The following is a 22,385-nucleotide window of genomic DNA, read 5'->3' as shown; positions in this document are numbered from 1 at the left end:
ATAAAGAAAGAATCATACTTCAGTTCATCAGACTGATTACCTGTAAGTAACACTGATAATTGAGTTAAGATTTACAGAGGGGGAGCAGTTACTCCCCAAATCAGGATAACAGAAGAAAGTGACAGGATTAAAAAAAAACAACCTTTAACTTTCAAAAATATTCTATAGTTTTTCTCTTGAAAGATGTGTGTGTGTCATGTTATTTTAGAGCTGCTAACATTGACAGGTAAGTAACTTTCTGTCCAGTGCAATTATTCCTTGTATTAAATTAATAAAATACATTCTTTTATGCTTGTTGGCATTTGCTTGGAGTGTATTATTTCAATTTAATACTTAAAACATCTGAACAAATATAAACTCTCTCCAGCTCTTGAAGAGCTTTTTTCCCCACAGCCCTCACTGTGATGAGGTCAGAAGTCTGGGGCCCAACCCAGCACCCACTGAAGTCAATAAGTTGACTTCAGTGGGTGCTGCATAAATCCCTCATCTTCCATCCTATACCAGATTTCAGTCTCAGATGAAAGAATCACAGATCAAACCATCACAGGTTCTCCTAGTTCTTCCTTAAAGCCACTGTGTTCAGATACAACGTATGCAGTTAATTTTTAGTACACCTGAGTTTTAAAAGTTATCCCTGCACATATATTTTGTTCATCACCATAACTTAATTATTTAGCAAATAGTTACTAGATGTTTTCATGCAGTGTTCCACTGTTCTGCTCGGAAAATGAAAGATGTTATTGCTATGAAAAGAATAAAATACTGCAGTGTGGACACCACTAACTTAGGCTAATTTTTAAATGACATATTTCTTTATTATTAGGAGTTTACCTTACTGCATAGTTTTGACAAAATGGCACAAAGTAAAAACATAGTACATTGTAATTTCGATCACTTAGATTTATTTCTTGATCAAGATCTGTAAAGCACAGCACAAGTAATTATTTTTCATATTTTATCTGTAGGTGTCTGAGTGGATGCCACCATCTTAAATAAAAGACCCATCATTTCTAGACTAAGTGTCTCAGCTTTTCCCCCCAGACTTCCAATACTGTGTTGCTGGTTACTTCATACTGATCCTGCGGCCAATCTTGAAAAAAAAAAAAGTTAAGAAAATCATCTTTATTAAGTTAAATATAGTTTCTAAACGAAATAAAATTAAGAACCAATACCAAACATTTCAAGTTGTTCATGAAATAAGGAAAATGCTACAATAGTTACTTATGGACATGAAGATAGTGTTTAGTAATGCTAAAGGCAAAGGAGTATCCCTGTATTAAGTTATGTAGCAAAATCCAAAAGATCTACCTAATGGATAAAAAGTCTACAGGAGCCTAAAAGTGGACATGTGCCAAACTGATTAGTCAGCTAACTTAAGGTTATTCAGAGCACACTGAGATACATAACAAAAATCATGGCTCACAAGTGGCTTAAAACTGTCATGTACAGAGTCAATACATGTCAATCAGATTGAATATTGAGATTGCCAGTAAGGAAGCATTGATCTGACTGATGAGCCAAATCAGTTCACATTTGCTAATGACTATCCTGATTGGCTGTAGATTGATTATGCAAGATGAACAATTTTCACCTTAACGTCTAAGTTTGTTTTAGCTTTAGAATCCTAGTTTCAAAAGAAAACAATAGTTTTACTTTCAAAATGTAGAGTTATAAAAAGCATCATACTTCTAAAGTACTTTCAGAATGCATGGCACAACACAATTCTTCTTTTGGTGACCAAGATTTAATGTTCCTTGAAATAAATCTTGATATCAGCTTCTTTGTGCTCAGCATTTACCTCTAGAGCAGTGGTTCTCAACCTATTTACCATTGTGGGCCGCATGCAATACTACCTGTATGGCCCCAGGGAGGTCATGTGGGCAGCAGCTGTGTGCTGATTGGGCCGCAGGTTGAGAACCACTGTTCTAGAGACATAAGTTTTAATATTAAATATTTACAAAACTGCTTACCTCTAATACAAGAAGAAAAATCTTGTTCTATGAGCAGCTGCCATGCTTTCAGACATGTTTCTGACTTTAAGGTAATTGACAAACCCTCGGAAGAACAGGAGGAGACCTGAAAATATTTAAAATACACATCATGAGAAGTGCTAAAGGTACTTAGTCATATTAATAGTTTAGATTATTTTAATGCAGCTAATAATGTAAAAAGTCAGTATTATTTGTATAACCCTGATCTTCCATAAATCAACCCATGAGTTATGAGTCTCATAAATTTAGTGTCTCGTCCCATTATATCTAGATATATAAATTATATGAATATGATAGTTCTAACATCAGGAAAGAATTTAAAATGAATTTCAGGGTTTTAGGTTACTAAACATGTAAAGTATCAACATACAAAACATTTTTTTTTGAAGTACACAAAGGATGTTTGCAATACAGTTTTACAGCATTGCTCTAGGTTTCTTCCTTTTTTTTTTAAATATAGCTTTTAATTCAGAACAATAAAACTGCTGCTGTGTCAGAAGACCATCTGAACTCTAAAACATAACCAGAAATATATAGATGATGTAGGAGAGTAAACGTACTTCCAACCAAATAAATAAATAGAATGCTCTAGCAGGAAGATAATAAATGGCAGTAGATGACCGCTTGATGTTTGGACAGGTGAAGTTTTTTGGCTGGCTAAAAGAAGAGGCAGAGTGTTGACTGATTAACACAAGATTTGTTGAGCATTAGTTGTAAACACATGCTTTTTTGGTGTAAGTCATTTAGAAATTAACACCACACTTTCTCGAAATTATTAGAGCTGAAAGATGAGGGAGTTACTTATAACAGTAGGTAGAAACTGGTCAGGTGGAAGTTATTTTTCAAGTTTCAATGCATAATTATATGAACTCACTTTCACATGATGTTGATGACAATTTAGCAATTCAATGACAGACTGGACATTTTTTGACTAAAAAGACTATCAAGGAGTATAAGGCAGGTAGTATGGCCTAGGGGATAAACAATACTGGGACTCAGGAAACCTTGGTTCTATTCCCAGCTCTGCTACTCCCCTGCTGGGTGACCTTGAGCAACTCACTTTACCTCCCTGTGCTTCAATTTCCCCATCTGTGAGATGTGGATAATGATATAAAGGAGGTAAGTAAAACATTTTGAAATCTACTGATGAAAGGGGCTATTTAAGAGCTGGGTGGTATTATTAATTATTATTATTACAGTAAATACTGAAAAAAGTAGTTGTAGAAGGTACCATTCTGGTTTTAAAGCAATCTCTAACTTTTAGGCATTAAGAGGACACTAATACTACATCTGCCTATTGTGAGGTTTTTTTTTTGCAATTTCTTCCATGCTACTGGCCATTGTCAGAGACAGTATAATGGACTAGATGGATTCTGGGTATGATCTAGCACAGCAACTCCTACGTTCAAGTTGATGGTGCCCCTTTAGGGCTAGCAAGCTTCTTTTAGAATACTGAAAAATTAATTTCACCAGCCCATGTAGATATTTCTCACTAGTATAGCTAAGCTTACATGGGGCAAGTCTACACTATAAAATTAAGTCAACCTAAGTTACGTCGACGTACCACCAGCACAGTAATTCAATTGATTTTACACATCCACACTATGCCTCGTGTTAGGGGTGCACATCCTCACCAGGAATGTTTGTACCAATTTAACTGCTAGTGTAGGGCATTGTGGGAGAACTCTTTTGCTTTTTGTTGTGTAGAAATTTAGTTTACTAAAGTAGTAAACTCATTCACCCAGCCACCACCAAATGGTGCCAGGGGCTATGGAAAGTTTTGTGGATTGTTGACTTAGAGTAATGTGAATAACTCATTTTTTGGTTCATTGGCAGTTCCAAAAACGTCTGGAAAATAATTAATTTCAGATCAACCCAAAACCAAAATTTTCCTGAGTTTTCAGCCAATAGAAAAAAAAATAGTTTAGGGTCAAATTAAACATTTGTTTGACTTGAAATTAAATGTTTCATGTCTGGGCATTTTTAACCTTTTAAAACAAAAACAAAAAAAATTTGGAAACAAAAAGGCTAAGTTCACAAGGGAACTTCGGTACCATTTACAAGATTGAGTAGGTACAGATGCCCTCCACGTGCCTAATAACCCAGTGATCAGGGCACTCACCCCTTGGGATGTGGAAGATCCAGATTCAAATTCCCATTCTAGAGCAAGAACTTGAACCAAGTCTCCCACCTCCAGGTCAGAGTGCCCTAACCACCAGCCTATTCTGTGGTGGTCTCTCTCTCCCATTGCAGCTGTTCTGCTTTGTATAAATTAAATATTCATTCAAGTAGGGACTGGAACCTAGGTGTCTCCCTACCAATCCCTAAAGTGCGTACCTTGTTAACTGGACTAAAAAAGTAAAATGAAATTGTCACGTACTCTTTCTGGCCCAATGAACATTTAATTTTTTCAACTGAAACAATTCACCAAAATCAACATGAATTCATGAAATATTTCGGTTGACCCGATTCTGCATTTTTCCGGTGGAAAAAAGTTTTAGCCAAAACATTTCACCCAGCTCTACCCAAGATCAGGTCATATGTTTTTGTGATTAAGTTGAATGCTGTGGGAACAGAAAAGAGAAGTTTAGACTGGTATTCTACTGCATGAACCTGCAACCATGAACACAAACTGCTTCCATGTCCAGCTGTAGGGGTTGTGCAAGAGCAGGAAGGGAAGACAGGTGGCTTTCAAGGAGCCACAGCTGAAAGCTCTTTTTTGCATAGTATGTATATTGAGCAGCAGATCCAAGCTCAATCAACTTTCTGCATTTCTCCCAGTTGGGAAACTTAGATATATAAAAAAAATGCACTGTTGGCTATCTATCTATCTATATAGGGGGCGGGGGGGGAGAAGAAAAGAAACAAAGCAACTTTTTTTAAAATTAGTATTTTCTCTTTTTTTCAGTGTGTTTACTTTGTGCATTTGACAGTACTTCGTGAGCAGCCAGTCTGACTCTTTTGGGGTAATACACCCCTCTCTTCAGACCCTAAAAAAGAGAAGTATGCATGCAACAGGCATCTAACCATGAAAAAAAAGAAAAGGGAGATGATGAGTGAGCTTGAGCATGTTTGATGGTGCTACTCAAAGTATTGTCCAAAAGATCCTTCTGAATATGAGCAGGACAGCAGAAAAACTTTCAGTTTTTCCTTTTTAAAAAGGATTTAAAAAAAAAAGGACAGATCATGCCCTTTAAACCATGTTCCAACCAGAAAGGTTTTTTTTTTAAGTAATAATAAATCAATAAAAATAAACATTACTATGTCCCTTCAAGTTCAGAGTATTCTTTTCCATGTTCTGTTAAGAGTATCTGCTTGACAAAAAAATTACAGGGTCAGAATGTAGCCAATGTAACACATAGCCCAAGATGTTAAAAAAAAAGACTACTTTTAAATTATTCACATAAATTAACGTTTGGACTGATGTAGCTATCTTTAGAAAGTGTGAATTCTAATTATTCTCTACATCTAAATGCCAGGTAGTGCCTTTCATCCCAAAAGGATTCCAAAAAATATTATAAATATTACAGATTAAGGTCAAAATTTTCAAACTTGAGAGACTGTAGTTAAGCTTCTTAATTTGTATCTAAACAAAAGTGGCCTGATTTTTTTTTTTTTTTTTTTTTTTTTGGAGGTCCTGAGTACCCACAAGATGTTACTGAAATTAATGGGAGTTGCAGGTGCACAGAACCTCTGAAAAGCACCCTCCTTTTATATAGGTGGGCAAAGATGAGTTAAGAGTCCTTACTTTAGGAACCCAAGTTTGAAAATTTTGTCTTAAAATTATTTTATATGTATGCACGGAATCCTTTCATCCACTGCGGAAATGTAGTCACCTCTGGCATAAAACATTAAAGCTATTTAAAGACCTGTTGCTAAGAGGTTTTCAGCAACTGCAATTCCCATTGATTTCTGGCCCCAACAGTGCACCGCAACAGAACAAAAGCAAGTTGAGGATAAAAAGTGAAGAATACCCCTCATAGCCAACTGAAAGTGAAAGGGGAAATGTTAGGTTGCTAGAGTGTTCCAAGGATCTTTAATGATCATAAACAGTCAATATCTGGGTTTTACATCTCGCCAACAGCGTAAGGCCCTAACATACTGTTGCTAGGTCCCTTACATCTCAGAGGAAAGAGTGCCACCTACTGATTCAGCAACATCACATTTTAATGCATTTCTCCAGTTAGAAAATGGCAGGAATTAAAATAAATTAATGGTATAGACTGAACTCTCACGTAAGGAAAAAGCTACAATGGTACTATGTTTATACATCATAATTATTTAACTAAAGCAGAGACAAAGGAGCAAAAATTAGAAGTCTATGAAAACTTCTCAGAAGTCTGTTTAGCTTCATGCTCAAGAAAAAACAGACTGAACGGAAGTACTGTGATCAAAAAGCATGACGCCTTTCCCCTTGCCTGACTGAATAATGATTAATGTAATATGCATTTCAAAGGCAAAAAAGGATACTTTCATGACTCAAAGACTCATTTTGGATGGTAGTATCTGTCATATCCCTTAAAATCTTCTGAGAACTTTAACGTACAAGTTACACAAGTAGATACTGAAAATTAACGCCTATAGCTAACATGTTTTTTAATTTAAAGTTTATAGTTTTAACTGCGTAACTCTATAATCTTATCAGCCATGTTTGTTTATCTTTGTTTTAAAACACAAGTTACAAATCAAACATCTGCATAATTATAATATTTCCAGCATAGAACTCTGAACTGAAGAGAAATACAGCAATCAGAAATTCACACAGGAATAGGACGGCAACCAAGACTTTGGTGAAAGCAATGGAAAAAGTACGAAAGAAGATTTTTAGTAGATGGAGAAAAAACATACAGCTTTCTAGTATTTACTGTAATGTTTTGATTTTTTTAAACATATACTCAACTCATCTTTAAGAAATTCTCCATCAAAATAAGATGTGTTTTGAATTATAACTTACCAAGTACAAGAAATATCCACCAAAGCCAGTACTGTCCATTGAAATATCCAGTAAAGTAGTCTGAGAACTAAAACAGACAAGGATTAGCCACAGTAATACACAATATAAATTACATTTAATATTTAAAATGCATCTAGGACAAAAGAAAAAAACAGTAAACTAGCACATTTAAATATAAAATAATGCATTGGAGTAGAAAAGCAAAAATATTTGGAGAAGCTGTAAAATACACAAATAGCTTCAGTGTTGTGTTTTTCAAACAAAGAATTTCCAGGCTCTCTTGTGAAAAAGTATCATATTACTCATTTGAATCATCTGACATTTTCTATTATAATGAATTACTGTCAGCTCTTTTTCAATTTCTGCCATCCCAAACACACTACAGCAGCCTGCTGCTTTAGATATTAACACTAAAAGCCACATTTGTTTAATCTTATCAGACGGGGATGTTCTGCTGACCCTTCAAAAGAAGAGCTTTTGACCTTCTGTACACCCCCTACTGTTAATCGCTGCCAAGAATACCAGTCCCATAAAGACCCCCAACTCATTAAAAAGTCTTTTCATTTTCAAGCTAGATGCTCCAGCATTCAGTTCCCAGCAGTGAACTGAACACAGCTAAATGAACCTTGAAGTGGCATTTCAACTGTTCCTGTTAGTGACTATGGTAGACAGTCTTGTCCTCTCTGTGATGTGGAAATATGAACAGGCAGCTGGAGGGCAGGGTGTGATGGTACTGGAGACCGGTATCTTTTCCTTTACCAGACTGCATGCTTCACTGATAAAAAAGGCTAATTAAATGCCTCCAGAGCTCACTTCAGATCTCTCACTACTCCTACTTCCAACTCTAACTCTTCCCTAAAAATTATTAAAAACAAACAAAAATAGTTTGTTTAGTTGCAGCAGTTCAATAATTTTCTGTACATTTCCTGTCCTACCACTACTCAACATGTTGTGACAGTATGTGTCAAGAGGTTGCCTAGGTCATCATTTCCGGCACATTTTGTAAAATATGTTTAAGTTCAGACAACACTTGTACTAAAATGAAGATAGTGCTCAGATCCTCACTTGAAGTAAATCAATGGAATTCTATAGATTTAGACCAGTGAGGATTTGGTTTATGATCTTTATTTTCACTCTGAAAAAAATATGAATGATTTTCATTCTTTAATTACAAAAGGTTTCTGTTTCAAACAGCATTCACTCACTCCAAGCAACTTCTTTTAAAGAAATAATAAATAAATAAATAATAAAATCAAGTATTCACGTAGGGAAGAGTCTGTGTTGGAATTGGGAGTAGAGACATTTTAATAATTTTTTCAGTTATCAAATTCATATCTCATGGATTCCTAGATGGTTAGCATCAGTTGCTTCAGACACACAGAATCATAGAAATGCAGGCTGGAAGGGACCTTAAAAGGTCACAAATCCAGCCCCCTGCACTGAGGCAGGACCAAGTAAACAGACCATCCGTACACAAGAAACCCCATAGTAGGCTTATTTTGAATAATCTCAGGAGAGCCTCCTTCTAATTTCTAACAAGGGTGAGATTCTGAACCCCACCCACCCTGGCCTTTGTACACTAGGTAAAAAGGACCAAAGTAGCATAAAGAGACTCTAAAAGTCCCGAATCAGCCAAGAGAAAATTCCCTCGGCATAGAAACTGAGGAAACAGCTATAGGCTGTCTTTCTGAGAAGCCGCTGCTCACAAGTACTGGAGAGGAGGCATGGCTGGGAGGGGTGGGACATATTAGGCAGAGGCCACAGCACATAGTGCTACAGAGATTCTTGGCAACGATGCTGCATTCAAGGCAGCCAAATGAGGTTGTCATAAATTAGACAATCCTCCAAGGCTGAATTACATCAATAGCTGCTGCAGCCCCTAGAACAGCCCAGAATTGGGAGGGCACAAAAGATGGCTTAATGCCTTAGCCTCCACCTTCCTTGGACTGGGCTGAAAGTTCTGTGCTGTGCCTCTAAAAAGGTGCTTCAGTTTCACAGACTCATAGAGTTTAAGCCCAGAATTGACTATTAGGTCATCTAGTCTGCCCTGTATATCACAAAATATTAAATTGCTCCCAGTTAATCCTGCATCGAGCCTGGTAACTTGTGCTGTGCTAAAACCTATCTCCCAGAATGGCATCCAGAGAAGACAACAAGAGAAGGAGAATCTCCCATTTCCTTTGGTAGTTTGCTCCAGTGGTGAATAAGCCTCACTGTTAAAAACGTGCCTTTTTTCTATTTTAAATTTGTATGGCTTCAGTTTCCAACTTCTTGTTATGCCTTTTCCCACTACATTAAAAAGACCTTTCATAGGTGTCATTTCCCCCCCCCCCCCCGAAGATATTTATACGCTAATCAAGGTACCTCTCAATCTTCTTTTTGATAAACTAAAGAGATTGAGCTCTTTAAGTCTCTCACTGTAAGGCATTTTCTCCAGTCCGTGAATCATTTTTTGCAGCTCTTTTTTGCACACACTTGAATTTTTAAAAATCCTTTTTAAAAAGGTTAACAGAACTGGATATAGTATTCCAGTATCATTCTAGATATTCTTGTTATCCATATAAGATGTCCAAATCTTTTTTTAATCTTGACAAATTCTTGGCTTCAACAGACTGTGGTAATGAGTTCCATAGTTTCTTTTTGTTTGTTTTTTTTTTTTTTTGAAGTGTTTCTTTTTAGTTTTAAATTTTCCACTTTTCAGTTTCATTTAATGCCTCCTTGTTCTTGTATTATCTCCTCTTTATTATTAATTATTTTATATACTTTATCATATTGTCTCCTCTTAGTCTATTTTCTTCTAAAATAAATAATCCCTGGGGGAAATCTAAAAAGAGAGAGGTATAAGCAAATATCCTAGTGGGAAAACAAAGGTCTGCTGGTGGAGTCACTGTGTTGACAGATTCAGGGAATGTCACAGAAAACAGCAATGGAGCTATTCAGAAAGAGGACAGAGCCTTAAAATGCCTTCACCTCCCAAAAAGGTCAAAGGAGGCCCTGAACCATTTTTAAAAGTCCCCTATTATATTCTACATAGGCTCTTGGACCGATAGATTTGATTGCAGATAAGAAGCCAACCTTATTATGCACTTTTATACAAAAAACAAATCATCTTTCACAGTTGAATCCTTTTTGACAGAAACAGGCATGTAGCAAGGTAAAATTATTACAGCAGATAAAAAAGTAACATTAAATAATCTACATATTACAAGACAGTAAAAGCTGTTAAGGGAATTAAAATAATCAAGTTCACTGACAAAACGTTGCAATTTCCACATTAGTAAATATTTATTGCATTAACTTAAAATATTAGAACATCTAATAAAAGTCAAGACACTAGTTTAAACTGCATTTTAAAGAAACTAGACACCATGAATCATTTTTCTATTTTCATTCCATAAAAACACAGGCACAAAATATCCATCAAGAACCTTACCCGTACAATGAGAATCCATTTGATCAGCGATAGGCCAAATCCACAGATTGCACCATACCTTCCTGCTATGGTGTTAGTTATACAGAAGGATAAACAAAATCCAATCCAGTTGAAAATAAATGCCACTAAGACCAAGAGAAACAGTAGTTGTGTTAGTGACAGTGCACTCTTGTTTAGCCATATAAAATATATATAACTAATTTACTTTAATGTACTAATAAGTATATTTACAAGATTAGAGGTCTGTATTAGTATTTCAGATAAAAATAGTATCCTTCAGAAATGTAGGTGTTCCTAATGGTATATACGCCTTAAAAAGTACAATAGCTAATATCTATCACCCAGCTACTTTGAACAGAGAAGAAAACCAAATATAAGTAGATTCCCTCTTAAAAAAAAAAAAAAAAAAAAAAGAAGTGTTCTATCCTCCACAGAACTCTGACTGGAAGCTACAGAACCACAGGAATAAACATCGAATAAGCACTATGAATTAGATAAATACATGAAGTGATACATTTGTCTTAGAACTATGAAAATCGTAGTAAGATTAACAATAAGGAAAATGCAATTACAGACATTTGACTCATTCTATGCAGAGATTTGCCGAGTCTGGATAAAAAAAATATATATATTTATTTTGCGCTATAAATTGATAAGGTGAAAATAGCTATCGAGAGGCTGACATATTACAAGAACAGGACTCTGTGATCACCATGATTTGGTATCAATGAAATCTGATACCAGGACTTGGTGGTATAATATAATCTGCAATATATTATTCAGGTAAATGGGATACATTTTGATAACATCTATTTTCATGGGAAGTCTCACAAAAATACCACTGTGCTTAAAATTTTCATACTGCTCTAACAGACCAATCTCATTCTTCATACAAGTTCTTAATGATTGGCCTTTTACAGTTTTAGCAGCAGTCAGCAAGTGAGAATGATAATGTCTGGTCTGTACTGACATCAGCTTGTAGGTGATGGACAAAGCGTGCGAATTCTCAATAAAATGGTCTCCAAGCAGTGGGAGTAACTGGAAGCTTTTGGCCTTTTTCTTTTTTTAAAGGGACCAGAACACTTGGGAGAGAGAAGTAGGACAAGAAAGATTAAAAGAGTTCTGGAGTGGATGAGACGGTGGGAAACTGAAGAGATCAAAGGGTATTGGCTACACTGCAGCTGGGAGCATAATTTCCCAGCCTGGGCAGACAGAAACATGTAACCTCTGCTCAAGCTTGTGTGTGAAAAAGAATAGTGCGGATGGTGCAGCATAAGCTATTTGCCCGAGTATAAACCTGCCTAAGCCTGTGGGTAGGTACCTAGGTGGATAGCCTGTGCGACTGCCTGCGCTGCAGCATCCTCATAGCTATTTTAGCATGTTAGCGCAAACAAAGGTAGTACATGTCTGTCTACCTGGGCTGAGAGGCATGGCCCTATCTGCAGTGCAGACATACTGTGTCTTACTTCCTGATTTGTCAACCACTTGGGAGAGACTATAGAGGCTAAGTCGGTCTGCCAGAATTCTTGCTTAGCTTAGAGAAAGGGAGATCAATAAGGTCTCCTTACATATTTCTAGCTGTAAGCTTCAATGACTTATCCATACAGGGTTGATGTAAGCTGAGCTTGTCCCCTCCTGATTACTGTCTAGTACATTTATATTCCAAAGGGAGCTGTCTTTCAGTAGTCAGAATTTCTAGCCATAAATGAAATCCAGTGTAAAACAATATACTTTGCACCATAACTTAGCTGACTGGAGCTACAGTTAATGTTTGTCAGGAAAACAGCACTCCAAATACTTGGTTTCTGGATATTTGAATACATTGGAGGTAATTGCCTATGCTTTTTTCCCTACTTTTAGTCCCCCCCATCCCAATGTTCCAGATATACAGTATCCCAAGATCCAGGAAGGGTCTGTGACCTCTGCTCGCCCTTTCCACAAGGCGAGTCCTTGCACCCCCAGTCCAGGGTTAGATTAAGGTTCCTTTACACAGGAGTCCCCGCCTTCCCCAATACTGAGACCCCTCATGTGGCTCTTTCCTTCTCCAGTCCCCCCTTAATTGCTTCTTGTTCCTCCACCCGTCAAACAGATTCAGTGGCAAAACTGGCTCCTGTCCTGTAAGGGTTAAATCAACCTCCTGCATAGGGTCAACAGGCAAGGAGTACTCTCTGCCCTGAACAGGGCATGGTCACAAGGCAAAGGTGAGTTGATGAGTCGCAGGTGCTATCTTTGTTAAACAGAATCCTTTCAAGCATTTGCTGTGACATATGTTACAATTGCAGTAACTTTATTGGCAGGACAGGGTAAAAGCACATCAGGGTGACTCTTCCCCACAGAATCCCCCAGGGCAATAAAGGGGTACAGCTAGAAGAGCAAGTCTGGGCCATGTGCTGGACAGTGGGAAACAGCTGCCCATTATGCTGTGCAATGGGAGTGCCTGTTATGGGTACCAACCAGACATGTGCCAGGCCCCACTGTCAAGGGACCAGCTCTCCCCACTAGCACAGCAGGCCCCATTGGCACCTCCTTGCCTGCCAGTTGCACTGCCCTCTTTGGTGCATCACAGTACAGTAGTGGGTCCATGACAGGCAAAAGTTGACGGAGCAGCTGCTGCATGCTCCTTCTCAAGGCCTTCGGCTTCAGGAACATTGCCCAGGTGTTCCTGCATTGGGTGCTCTCATTGAAAAATCAAATAACTCTACAATACAGACCACTCCCTGTTTCAGTTAGTTCAGCTACTCTCTCACTAATGCACTTATATCCTGCTTTCTTTATAGGCTGGTGCCATTAATTTTAGCACTATATCACTTGTGCAGTCAATCGCGCTAGTTTGCCGCAATTTGTACTCTGAACACAATTGTGAAACACAAAAGGCGCTTTACAAAATAAAATTTTGTGCACTCACTCTTACAACTACATTGATCAAAGCCCTTTTACTTTATTACTCATTCTTGAAAAGAATAGGTTTTTCAATGGGAGGAGTTAGACAGCAAATTATTTGGTATGAAGTGCAGACTCTTACACTCAATAGTGAACAATAATAAATAAATAGAACTTCTATAGTATAGTATGATAGAGCTAGATATCAGTACATCTTGGAATTCTTAATAGCTTTTTTTAAAAAACTGGTCTAAAGAATTGTATAAAAAAATCTCTACAGGGAAAATAGTTTAACTGACAAAAATAAAAATATAGAGCTTACTTTCAAGCTATTACAAACTTCTGTGCACTCACTTGGGAAAACTCAAGTGAAACTTAAGTATGACAAAATTTTTCCTCTTGATGTAGAGCCGCCTAAATATTTTGAAGGGAAAATGACAGAAGTCCAAAGTTATTTTATCAAACATGCATCAAAGTTAAAGAATCTCCCAAGCATACCAATGAAGGGGGGGACACGGACCCCTTAATTTTATTATATAAAGCACTCTTGCTATCTACTATAGTGGAACCTATTTATCATTACGTTTTGTTTACTTTATATTTGAAGTGCACACATGAAGTGAAATGGAATTCAACCCAGAAATTTGTCTTGAAAGCCCTCAAGTCTTTACCAAGCTTATAACAAGGCTGTGGAAACAGCTTTCAATGTACATGATTACCATTTAAAAACTTGCAAGTTAAAAAAAAAAAAACCACCAAACTTACTTCTGCACACAAAGCCCTCTCCTGATTAGAGGCAGTGTTCAGCATACATTTCCTAACTAAGTGCAATTTTCTTTTTACCTTATGTAGTCTTCACTTCTTGCCAGTTTTCATTTCTAAAATGACATTCCTCTTAGACTTCAGCTAATATGAAATTTTCAAGTAAGATATCGTAAGATGGTTTTCTGAAATTTGGCAACATCTGTTGCCTTTCTTCCACTAATTCTGTAGTTTGATTTAAAAAAGAGTAAGTTTTTGTCTGGCATTACTAGTGCTATATAAAGCCCATGCTGTTTCTCACTTACGGTTTAGTTACCCTCTAGGGTTGTACCTCCCAACTGCCATGTCTTGCACAAAGAGGATTTGTGTACAAAATTAAGTTGATGGGAAAGATGGAATTACTCTACCCTCTGCCAATCTGGGGACAGGCGGCAATGCAGCCCCTCTTTGGTCCTCTGTATAGAATACACCATCTTGTGGGCTAGCAGGCACCACTGTGTAAGGGACAAAAAGGAGGAGTTCTAGATTCTTCGCTCTCAGTAGAAGGATTGTTCCAAAATATGATTGAAGCCTATTAGCAGAGCAGTTGTCACTGCTGCTGCTCATACTGTACTGTACCATGGAAAGATTTCAGTCTCCAGGACTATCCATCCGGGATCTGCCAAAAACACTACCACTTTACTCAGTATTGAAACAGCTTAAGAACTCAGAGTCAGCAACATAAGTTGCCACATTTAAAAAAACCTTTACAAGTAACATCTCTCGCTCTTAAGAAAAATTATAAAGAAATTTTTTTTTTGCCATTTCCTATTATGATCCTATTTGGGTCAAACATGGCCTTCTGTGTCTTAAGCCTTAAAGGCGGGGGAACAGGACAACTTCACTCAGAGGAACTCCATGCAACAGAGGATGCAGAAGGTTAAAAAAAGAAAAAAATCATAAGCCTCAAAGAGTCTCAGCAGTTAAAATACCACTAATATTTTCGGTGCCAAAGGAGCTCTACTCTACTCCCTTTCCATTCTGTTCTACACTGATGGTTATACTGCCCCCACCACCATCTGAGTCTCTTTCAGTAGGGTTACCATACGTCCGGTTTTTCCCGGACATGTCCGGCTTTTCGGCAATCAAACCCCCGTCCAGGGGGAATTGCCAAAAAGCCGAACATGTCCGGGAAAATGCCGGCCGGGCACTTCCCCTCCTGCGGCGGCTCTGCTCCTCCCGACTCTTCAGCTCTGTTTAAGAGCCGAGCTGCCCGAGCGCTACGGCCTTCGGGCAGCCCCCATGCCTCCGGACCCTGCGCCGCCGGAGCCCGGGAGGGGAAGTGCCCGGCCGGGGGCGCAGGGTCCAGAGGCATAGGGGCTGCTGGAAGCCCAAGCGCTACTGGCTTCACGGTTTGCCGGGCAGCCTCCAGACCCTGCACCCCCGGCTGGGCGCTTCCCCTCCCGGGCTCCAGCTGCGCTGGGAAGCGCCGGCCGGGGGCGCAGGGTCTGGGGGCTGCCCGGCAAACTGTGAAACCGGTAGCGCTCGGGCAGCCCTTTTCGTGTGGGTGGGAGTCAGGGCGGGGAAGGGGTGGAGTCAGGGCAGGGCTGAGAATGGGAAATGGGCGGGGCCAGGGCCCCGTAGAGCTTCCTCATTTTTTTATTTGTTAAATATGGTAACCCTACTTTCAGCAGCACACAATCACCAGGCTAACATCTGATACATGTTTATTCTCTCTCTCAGACCCTCTTCCCAGGGGGAAAATTGTGGGTTTAGTGTTTTGGTTTGGTAGGATAGTGGTTTTTTTTTTTTTTTTTTTTTTTAAATTGCACATGCTCAAATCTCAATATCATCAAAATTGACAGAAGGGAGAAGTGTGATGGATTCTGGCGGTGAAGCTATCAGACTCAACGGCCCACAAAAAGCTGGAACTTATACTTATCAATACTAACAATACAACTCTTTCTCTTTAAGAAAGTTTGGCTGTTGATCTGAGAATCTGAGGCTCAGAAGCTCCTAAAAAATCATAAAGGTAATGTAGTCGCTCTCTCTAATATAGATTTTCTGAGAAAATCAGGCAAGAGTAAGATTTGCAAGCATTAGTGGTATGATTATCCCTCATCTTTAAAACAGCTTTGATGACAACTGAACTTTTATCTATGTTGGGGGAGGGGAGGAGACCCATTTTGAAGAAAAAATCTAATATCAAAGAAAACTAAAAATTAAAAAACAATTCAATGATCTGAACTGCAAAAACATTAAAGAACCAACAGTAATATCAACCACTGAAATGTTAAGCTTTAAAAGAATATACACAAGCACAATCTAGATGGCAACAACATTTCTAGAGTAGAACACAAGAAGTGAGATTAAGTGATACACAACTGCAGAACACAAATATTTATACCTTTAGTGCATATTCAGGAGCTTGTATCCAGGGCCCAAAGTCTACTTGGAAAATGAGTTCTGGATTCATATTCAGATGAGTATACAGAATCCAAAAGTCATGATTTATAAAGAAATGCATACTAGCTTTATAAAGATTGGACAAATTTTACAGTAATACAGAAATGACAGGGATACTATGCCAGTTGAAACAAGGAGACAGATCAGCCACTGAAAATGAAATGGAAAAATAATAGTACATAAGAACTTAGTAGAAAACAGGAAAGGCCAGAGGCAGGCCTTGTGTTTTTCCCCTGGCCCCTCTTACTCTGAAGAAGAAGTTACTCACCTTGTGCAGTAATGAGGATTCTTCAAGATGTATCCCTACGGGTGCTCCACTGTACGTGCATTTGTGTCCCTATGCTACTTATTGGAGAACTTCAGTAGCAGTGTCTGTTGGGCCCGCGCATGCGTTGTCTTTGTGCTGCGCCACAAGGTTAGCCAGCGTGCATGGGCTAATCCCCATTAGTTCCTTCTGTACCACAGAGTCATAAATGAGAACTCTCAAGTAGGGGGAGGAGGGCGGGTTGTGGAGCACCCATAGGGGGACAACTTGAAGAACCATTGTTACTATCTGAAATTTGTGCCCCAAGTCAGGAGCAAAAAACTTGTAGGGAAAGGCTCCAGACCCAACTGGATGAATAATCAGTTTAAAAAGGTTATCAGGAGTAAGCAGAAAGCCTATATGGAATGGAAAAAAGGGACTGATCAGCAAAGAAAGCTACATCATGGAGGTTAGAAAACATATGAATGAAGTAAGAATTGCCCAAAGTCAAGCTGAATTAGCTCTTGTCAAACATTTATTTTAATTTAAGATTTTGTTATATAAATAAAAAGGATGGATGGATATGGCTGGGCTGCTGTGCAGTGTGGATGGGGATGAGTTTAAAAAATAATCTCTACAGCCCCAAAACTAAATTAATACATTACCTCTGTGTTCAATAATCACAAGATGGAACCTGGATATGAAGGCAGGACGGCTGATGGAAATGTGTGTATAGAAATAGCAATTACTACTGCACTCAAATCTGGGGTGGGGGAGGAGAGGGGGGACACCTAATATTTTTCATCCCAGAATACTGAAAAAACTGGCACACGAGATTGCTAGCTCATTCGCAAGGATTTTTGCTAATTCTATCTATTTGGGGTTAGTTATTCTCCAGTCATACTGAACTAACCTTGTATCTATATTTAAGAAAGGCAGAAAAAGTCATCCAAACAATTACAGACCTGTTAGTCTGACCTCAGTAGTATGCAAAGCTTTAGAACAAATGATGAAGAAAAGTAAATTAAATTCATGGAGGCAAATGGAAAAGCAGATGTAATGCAACATTGGTTTCCTGAAAGTAGAGCGTGCCCAACTAACCTGCCTTCCCTCTGAGAAGGTAAAACTGATTTAAAAACAATTTATTTTTTTTTGTAGGGAGAGAGAAATATAGTAGATCCAAAATACCTGGACTTCAGTAAAGAATTTGACACAGTACCGTATGGGAAATTAATAAATTAGAAAAATGGGGTTTAGGACAAGAACAGTAAGATGGGTAAGTTACTGCTTAAAGAGAAGGCAAAGGTTGTGCTAAAAGGTAAACCATCAGACTGGAGGGAAGTTACTAATGGAGTTCCCCAAGGACCAACGTGATTTATTATTTTTATTATTGTCACAAAAACTGGGAATGTCCTAATGAAATTTGCTGATGGTACAAAGTCGGGAAGCATTGTCAATACACAGCAGTATCGGAATATTACACAGAAAGTGGATGACTATGAAGACTGGAGTAACAGAAATGGACTGAAATTCAATAGCATAAAGTGCAGAATCATGCACTTAGTGCTTAATAAGAATTTCTGCTACCGGCTGGGGGCTCATCAGTTGGAAGTAACAGGAGAAGAGACTTGGTGTACTGGTCGATCATAGGATGTCAATGAGCCACCAATGGGATGCAGCTGCAAAAGAGGCAAATGTGATCTGGAACAGCCTTCCACTAGAAGCTATGCAGACAAACAACGTAAACACTTAAGAGAGATGAACAAATTTATGAGCAGCGTCATATCACTGGGTTGCTTGCAATGACGTGACACCTGGTTCAGCAGCGCTAAAAATCTCGTGCTTCAGGGCTTCAGCACGTCAGCTACAGGGTAAGGAAGGGATTCCAATCCCCACTGCCAGTATATTCTGTTTTTTTGTTGTTTGTTTTGGTCTCCTTGCTCTGAAGGATCAGAGGTTGAATAGGTAGAGACAGAACACTCGATAGACTGGATGAGTGCTCTGAAGTGGCATCAGTTCCCCCCACACACACCTCCTCTGGGGCTTAGCTGACTGGTTCTTGCCCACATGTTCAGGGTCTAACTGATCACTATATGCGGGACTGGCAGTGACCTTGGAAGGTTTTCACCTTCTTCTTGCAGCATGGAATTCGGATAGTTGTTCCTGATCATCTGGGTATATCTCAATTAATTCCTGCCATTGCAGGGGGCTCAGGCATTGGTGCACCATGGTCCCTCCTAGTCTCTTCATTGAGCACACAATATTTTAGTCTCCTTTGGGCTGTAACACTTTGGTCTAGTTTTGTTTGTTCAGTTTAGTGAGAGGGTTTAGGGTGGTTTTGGTGGCCTGTGATATACAGGAGGTCAGACTAGATGATATAGGGGTCTCTCCTAGCCTTATACTATTACTTTAGCTAAGGTCTCTACAGCAGTTTTAAAGTCATTTTCCCCAAAAATAGTTTTGGCTATTTATAAAACATGAAAAAAATCTATTAAGGTGTAATTGTCTACTAAACTTGCACTATTAAAAAAAGGTTAAAATAAAACTTTTTGTATTAATGTTTAAAACTCCCCGTAAGTAGGGTAAGAACACCATTAGACTTAAGAGCAATATGCTGAAATTATCCATATAGCAAGTGGCAAGGCAGCACTCAGCTGACTTCAAGACATAGCTGCATGTTAATGTCCTCTGAACTCCTCACACTCCTGCAGACACTGCCTCTGTGACATTAAAGTTAAGTACAGACTGCCTGCCATATTTGAATTTCTTGGCTTTCATTAAAGTCACGCTCTCAGAATTAAACGTTTTTTAATTTACCTGCAGTGACAACACTGGAATCCGGTTTGTTTTTGAAATCAACAGCAGCAGCCTTCAAGGAGCATGATGCATCACTACAATGCACAACTGCTTCATTCAATACTGAAGAGCTGAAGCAAAACTAAAGCTGCCTTCCTGGATATCTGACATTTAAGGTTTTCTTTTAGCCAATTCACATGTCAATATGCCCACTGTTAATACATACAAATATGATATTCCAGTATTTACATCCAAGAGTTGATACTTGGCAGGTGTATACATTAACTTTTTATACTGTTTAAATTTTTGAATGGTAGATTTTTATCTTTAGAATAAATAGATAACAGCTAGAACTTTCACTTAAAGCTCCTACAAAATTAACACCTACCGAAGTCTTTGGATTTCAAAATGAAAACTAAAGATATTCCACTCTACTGCCTATTGAACACCGGATATATTCGCGCTCAATTCCAAGCCCAGGCTTATGAAATTGTAGTAGTATAATACTGAACCATCCTAAGAGGATTCTCACAAAAAAAGATGTAAAAGATTTATATGTAAAAACATATCCCAACACAGAGCAATGGGTTAAGATTGCCATTTGTATCTGCATCATTCTTTGAAATAGTACATTAGTAGACATTTACATTAGAGGTGTGCCATATGTTTAGGTTAAATAGTGATACATTAACCTATGAGCCAAAGCCCAGGCTAAAAATATCAAGAGATCACATCCGGCAGTCAAAAGAGAAAAGGGATATCAGCAATTTTTCATGAAGTTGTTTCATTTTTTTTTTTTTTACTCTTCTGTGTATACTTCAGTATCCTATACAAAAATCGTTGCTGTATGAAGAGACTTTATAGAATTGCTCAAGGAGAAATGAGCACATGAAAAAAAAAATACACCATTACTTGGATTCCCAACCACTCCTTCTCATTACTACTGTACTAAATAATGTAGGGGCCCAAATTAGGACAAAAGTCTTCCTAAGCAACTTCAGCAGGGTGGGAGAAATGGTAAAGAAACAGATCAGACAGGTTTCTCTTGAAAAAACAAAAGAAAGTTACTTACCCTCCCATAACAGTTGTTCTTCGAGATGTGTTATACATGTCCATTCCACTGCGAGTGTGCGCATACTCCAATTCACAGTTCTCAGAAAGTTTTCCCTTTAGCAGTACCAGTTGGGGTGGCTTGAGCACTCTCTGCTGCCTTCTGCACAGAGCTCAGGCGTAAAGGGTGGAGCCATCTCCAATCCCCCCCCACACCCCAGTTCCTTCCTAGTGGAAGACTCCGATAGAAAGGGGAAGGAGGGCAGGTTGTAGAATGGACATATGCAACATCCCAAAAAACAGTTACAGAAAGGTTAGTAACAGTTTCTTCTTTGAGTGACTGAACATGTCCATTCCACTATAAGGAGCTGCTCGCAAGCAGTCCCAATTGGAAGTGGGTTCAGAGTCTATTTTAAAGAGGGACTGGAGAACCATTTGTCCAAATTTAGCATCATTTCTAGGTCGTTGAGAGGTAGTGTAGTGAAAGCCAAAGCATGACATGATGACCAGGTTGCCGCTTCGCCAATGTCCAGAACGCTGGCCAAAAAAGTCATGGAGGTTGCCTTGGACTTAGTCTATTGACCCAACGCTAGCTGGCAGATTCACGTTAGCCAACTTGTGACTGACAAGTTCAACTGGATATCCAAGAAGAAATCCAGTGAGTAGAAACAGGACTGGCCTGCATTCTGTCCGCAAATGCAATGAACAATTGAGTTGAAGACATAAAAGGTTTAGTCCATTCCAGATAAAACAGTAAAGCTCTTTGAACATCCAGAGTATAAAGTTTCTCCTCCCCCGTATTATCACGAGTCTTTGGGAAGAAGGTCATTACGAAGATTGCTTAGTTAATGTGAAAAGTGGAGACCACTTGGATGATGACAAAACATACTTCTCTGCATAGAAAAATCATATATGCCGGATCTGATATTAGAGTCCTCAACTCAACCACTCTCCTGGGTGACATAATGGCTATTAAAAATGTCAGCTTCATCAAAAGGTGCAACAGAGAGGTCACTGGGGGTGTGTGTGTGCAGGGCAGGGGGGAGACACCCATTAGCTTTGTTAAGACTAGATTCATGCTCCATGAAGGAACAGGGTTCTATACCTGTGGAAATAATCTGTCCAAACTCTTTAAAAATCTTACAGCCATCGGGGTGGAAAAGAACTGTTATCAACAGGTGGATAAAATGCTAATATAGCCTCTAGATGTTGACCAAGCTAACTGCCCATCCTTGATGTTTTAGAGACAGAAGATAGTCCAGCACATGCTGAATAGAAGCAAGAACCAGCAAACCCCTTCCAGTCTGGACCAGACTGAAAATCTGTTCCATTTAGCCAGGTTCTAGTTGACTATTTTCCACTATTCAGCAGCACATCTTGAACTTCTCTGCTAAATATTAAACACGAAGATTTCAGGTCGTCAGATGGAGGGTCTGACGACTGGGGTGGAGGGGATGACCACAATTCTGTGAAATCAAGTCTGTGTGAAGCAGGAGTGACAATGGTGGACTGATGGAGAAGTCCAAGAGCTCTGAAAAACAATGCTGATGGGCCATACCAAAAGGATCAGTATAACCTGGGCCTTGTCCGGCTTGACCTGGCACAGAGCTCTGTACAGAAGAAAGGGGGGTTGGGGCAGGAGAGAAGAAGCGTACAGTAGACCCTCTGACCACTGCAGTGAAAAAATATTCATTAATGAACCTGCCCAGGAGCAAAACTGGTGACGTTTTCTGTCGTCTTCTCGTAAACAGATCCACTTGGGATGTTCCAGAGCTGGAAAATGGACCTTACTACATCTGGGTGAAGGGAACACTCGTGGTGATAAACAAC

General features: G+C 38.8%; 1 protein-coding gene across 3 annotated transcripts in view; it reads right to left on the bottom strand.

Moving 5' to 3' along the window:
* The window catches only part of NDFIP2 (Nedd4 family interacting protein 2), a 65,265-nt gene that overhangs the window by 1,785 nt on the left and 41,095 nt on the right, over nucleotides 1-22,385 (bottom strand). For 2 of the 3 annotated variants that reach the window (XM_054011859.1, XM_054011841.1), the window contains 3 exons: nucleotides 10,379-10,503; nucleotides 6,946-7,012; nucleotides 1,971-2,076 (listed from right to left, as the gene is read on the bottom strand). In XM_054011859.1, the coding sequence (XP_053867834.1) occupies nucleotides 1,973-2,076; nucleotides 6,946-7,012; nucleotides 10,379-10,503 (296 nt within the window). In that variant the 3' untranslated portion in view covers nucleotides 1,971-1,972. Of the gene's footprint in view, nucleotides 1,091-1,970; nucleotides 2,077-6,945; nucleotides 7,013-10,378; nucleotides 10,504-22,385 lie in introns of all 3 variants that reach the window. The other variant, XM_054011850.1, reaches the window with a different exon arrangement.

The sequence above is a fragment of the Malaclemys terrapin genome, chromosome 1 (assembly GCF_027887155.1).
Source record: "Malaclemys terrapin pileata isolate rMalTer1 chromosome 1, rMalTer1.hap1, whole genome shotgun sequence".
Lineage (NCBI taxonomy): Eukaryota > Metazoa > Chordata > Testudines > Emydidae > Malaclemys > Malaclemys terrapin.
Note: the sequence above shows the minus strand (reverse complement) of the source record. Positions and strands in the feature narration are given on the sequence as shown.